Source organism: Microtus ochrogaster (genome assembly GCF_000317375.1).
Source record: "Microtus ochrogaster isolate Prairie Vole_2 chromosome 14 unlocalized genomic scaffold, MicOch1.0 chr14_random_1, whole genome shotgun sequence".
Taxonomy (NCBI): domain Eukaryota; kingdom Metazoa; phylum Chordata; class Mammalia; order Rodentia; family Cricetidae; genus Microtus; species Microtus ochrogaster.
The window spans coordinates 29,690,153-29,693,989 of NW_004949096.1; the positions used below are offsets into that span (position 1 = coordinate 29,690,153).

The window sequence follows — 3,837 nt, forward strand, 5'->3', positions numbered from 1 at the left end:
GGGTGCCCTAGGCCCCTGTGTGGGGAGAGGAGAGGGGTGCCCTAGGCCCCTGTGTGGGGAGAAGAGAGGGTGCCCTAGGCCCCTGTGTGGGGAGAAGAGAGGGTGCCCTAGGCCCCTGGCCTCGCTGCCAGGCTCCACTCAGTCAGCCTCTCCCGTGACCACCAGGGACTACTTAGAGCTTAGCCCCTAGTGGTGGAGATAACTATAAATAGGGCTACCTCAAAGTAACACATGTGGCGACCTACTTTAGAAGCTCAGGACACTCTAGCAAGCTGCCACCTGTTAGGAATGGGCATAGAGTTTCGCTTCCCACCGTCTGTTTGAAGATGCTTGCTGGATTTAATTAGAGTACTAGTACCAGAGAGTTAGCAGTGTTGACCATGGGTTAAGTAGGATCCCAAGCACAACTCCAGTCAGCTATGATTGATTAGTAGTATCTAACCCATGCAGAGGACTAGGGAGGAGGGTCATGTGTGCCACCTATGTGCCATCGGTGATATCATTCCACCAAAGAAGAATGATGAAGCCAAGATGCCGTGATGGATTCATGACAGTCAGGACCTAACCAAGGGGTCTTAGCTCCTAGCCCAGAATCTTTCCCCCATCCTGTTGTATCTTCTCAGATATCAGCGGGACATACTCATTTCCCACCCATCTGTGTTCACTGCTTCACTCTTGAGCTTTGTGTCATAGGGCAGCACAGCCTCTGCCTGGAGTGGGAGACAGCGATTCTGTCCTTACCCTGAAGCCTAGGACGCTGCCGTCTGGGTGATGGGCATCAGTATTGAACCCAAACGCGCCCTGTCCATCCAGATCACAACTGGGAGAATGTTCTAGCTTGGCCAGAGGAGGAAGGACACACCCTAAGTTGGAACTCAAACAAAAGAACCAAGTCTCCAAAGAAGGTGCCTAAGTCAAATGGGTGAAGATAACTCTGGAACCCAGCACAGTGACACTAATCACCCACAGGCCTTACAGCCGTGGGGACCATCCACAGCCTCCTTGACACGTGCTATGTTGTTTTGGGATCTCCTCGGGTAACAAGAGGGTTCCTGGCTCAGCACCAAGCTTGTGTCTATGCTTGTAACTCTGTTTGCCCCACACAGAAGGCATCCAGGATCACCTGGCCTGACAACTTGAGAGTATGCCCAAGTGAAAACCGCAGCTGACGTGTGATCCAATATGGAATCATCCAACCATTGTTCTGCTGGCTAGCATCAGGCATGCTGTTAGCCAGGCTTCCGGGCACAGAGCTGGACTTGGGGTAGGCAGTGGAAAAGTCTTTGGGAGAGGAATGGAAAGGTGGGGCAGAAGGCTTTGGGGAAGGACAACTCAGGTGACAGATGGGGAGAACACGTGCCCTCCTCTGTGGAGCTTCCTTAATGCTTTTCTTCCGTAACAGCCATCAAACCTCTCTGGCACTGGGCCTTGAAGCCTGAAATTCATTTCTTGTTCCTATTTCCCATGGCGCCCACATCTTATCAGTGGTCACCTTTTGAATTTGACCATATGGTCTGTCTTAAATCTGTCTCTTCTACTCAACATCCCAAATCATGTCCTTTTTATCTCAACCTTTGTGAAGAGATCTCCTTACTTAATACAGCTTCACAGTAACATGCCCCCACCCATTCTCGACAGAGTACCTTCCTCAGCGTCCTCTGTAAAACGTGACTTCCGTGAGGTGCCTCCATGCCCCACCCTTTGTTTATGGAGAGCACCAGCGCCCACTGGTTGGCTATGCTCGAGAATAAAGCCTCTGAGACTGTAGTATGCTGTACTACCATCATGTATGGCAGGATAAGGTACCCCCCTCCAAGCCCATGAGGAGGCCATCTAAGAACCTTGGGTCTCCATCTCTGTCCAGACACCTCACCTCAATAGACAAGTGGGGAGGCTCCAGAGAGAAATCTTTCAGGACCAGAATGAACCGCCCCGTCTCTTCAACCTCAGCGATGCCAGACACGTGGATCAGCTTTTCATCCGTCAGCTTGCTCCTGTAATTGCTGTAGGGCAACAGGAGTGGCCACTGGAGCTCTGAACATAGGCAAAGACATCATCTTGAGTCCGAGGGATGGCTATAAAGGAATACTGCACTCAGAGGTCATTGCCGTCTGACATGTTAGGATGATGCCCCAAGCACCGCACTGGCTGGGAAGACACCGTGTGTCCTGGAAGAGGGTTCCTCTGTGATTTGGCTAGAGCTGGCCAGCCTGGTTCACAGCCCCCAAACCTCCCTCTCTAAAGGTGCCTTCTCACGCCTGCTACAGACTCACCCTTCTCAAAATCCACACTCAAGTGCACCGCGTGTCTCCAGAAGGGCTCCCGAGTGCTGCCCCCATGCAGCAGGGCCTGTGCACAAAAGTGGACCATCAGTCCAATGGGGCCCCGACTCTGGGCTCGGTTGGGCACCCTCTGGACATGCAGTGTGAGCAGCAGGTCCTGGCCCCACATGGGTGCCCTAGCCAGGCGGAGTTGCAGCTGCACAGGCTTATCCTTAAAGGCCTCTGACCCTAGGAGATCCAGGAGGGATGAAGAGTCCCTTCTTGGTTCCAGCATTTTCCGGGAAGCCTTAATGAAAACAGACCGCTCCTCAGAGGATCCTGGCAGAACAGACCCACACAGAACAAAGCGTCAGTGGGGGGGGGGGGGCCAGAGAGGACCAGTGAGGCAGGGCAGAGAGAACCGATGACCTTCCTGGGAAGACAAGTGGCTGTGCTCTCTGCTGCCAGCCAGAAGCCCTGACCATGTGATACACAGTGAAGAGACACAGAGGGAGGCGTGCAGTATCAGATGGAGCCGGTGCTGCTCAGTGCACAGTCTCTTCATCTCTCAGTGTTCATTTCTCTTACGAAACCCAAGGATGATACTAGGTTGCCCAGATTTGCTGAAAAGTTAGGTCATGTAACTGCTGAGTGTAAGATTCAGTGTGGTTCTTTACTGTTACCATCAGGATTCTCACCAACGTATCTCCATTATCACTACCACCACCATCCTCATCACCATCATGACTATCACCATCATCATCATCATCATCATCATCATCATCATCATCATCCTCATCATCATCACTATCATCAAACCCAGAAGCTCCTCTTCCCTGCCTGCATGCTCTCTCCTAAAATACATATTCAAGTCTTTTAGATGGAACTTCACCTCTTTCCCTTAGGAATAACTCAACATCTGGGCTCAAAACTCAAACTTGCTCCAGACTGTGGACGCCTCTGGAGCACTCACTATGCCCCTAGTGTGTTTTACACAACAGCTCATTTAACCCTTTCAGGAGAGTCGTCTCATTTCACTGATAAGGAAACAGAGGCAAGGGAAGATGGTCCAGGTTCACCCACCTACAGCACATCAGAGCCTTGCTTGGTTCTCAGGTGGCCAGAGTCCACCAAAGCTCTCGATAGCAATGTCTGCTTCCTTCCACAGGCCCAGAGCCCTCTCCCTCCTGAGTGTCCATCCATCTCTCCCCTTGCTGCTACCCCCATTGCAAGGGACATAGGTGGACAGATGTGTGGCCCTGACAGAGTTAATAGATAAATCGCAGGACCACCATTAAATTTGAATTCAAGATAAGCAAATAATCTTTTTTTGTAAATTACTTGCAACATTCCGGCCACACATACACTAAAAACTATACCCAGTTAATTTGAATTTTAGATAAGTAGTGAATTATTTTTATCAGAAACATGTCACACTCCGGGCTGCACAGTGGCTTAGTGAAAAAGACATCTGCTGTCAGGCTTGACAACATGAATTCAATATCCCTGTGAGGGAAGGGGGAAGCCAGCTTGACAACATGAATTCAATATCCCTGTGAGGGAAGGGGGAAGCCAG

General features: G+C 50.9%; 1 protein-coding gene across 1 annotated transcript in view; it reads right to left on the reverse strand.

Moving 5' to 3' along the window:
• Tgm7 (transglutaminase 7) overlaps positions 1-3,837 on the reverse strand; it is a 20,954-nt gene that overhangs the window by 714 nt on the left and 16,403 nt on the right. Inside the window, exons 10-11 of the mRNA XM_013352597.1 lie at positions 2,274-2,600; positions 1,874-2,034 (exon numbers count right to left, since the gene is read on the reverse strand). Of these exons, the coding sequence (XP_013208051.1) occupies positions 1,874-2,034; positions 2,274-2,600 (488 nt within the window). The remainder of the gene's footprint in view (positions 1-1,873; positions 2,035-2,273; positions 2,601-3,837) is intronic.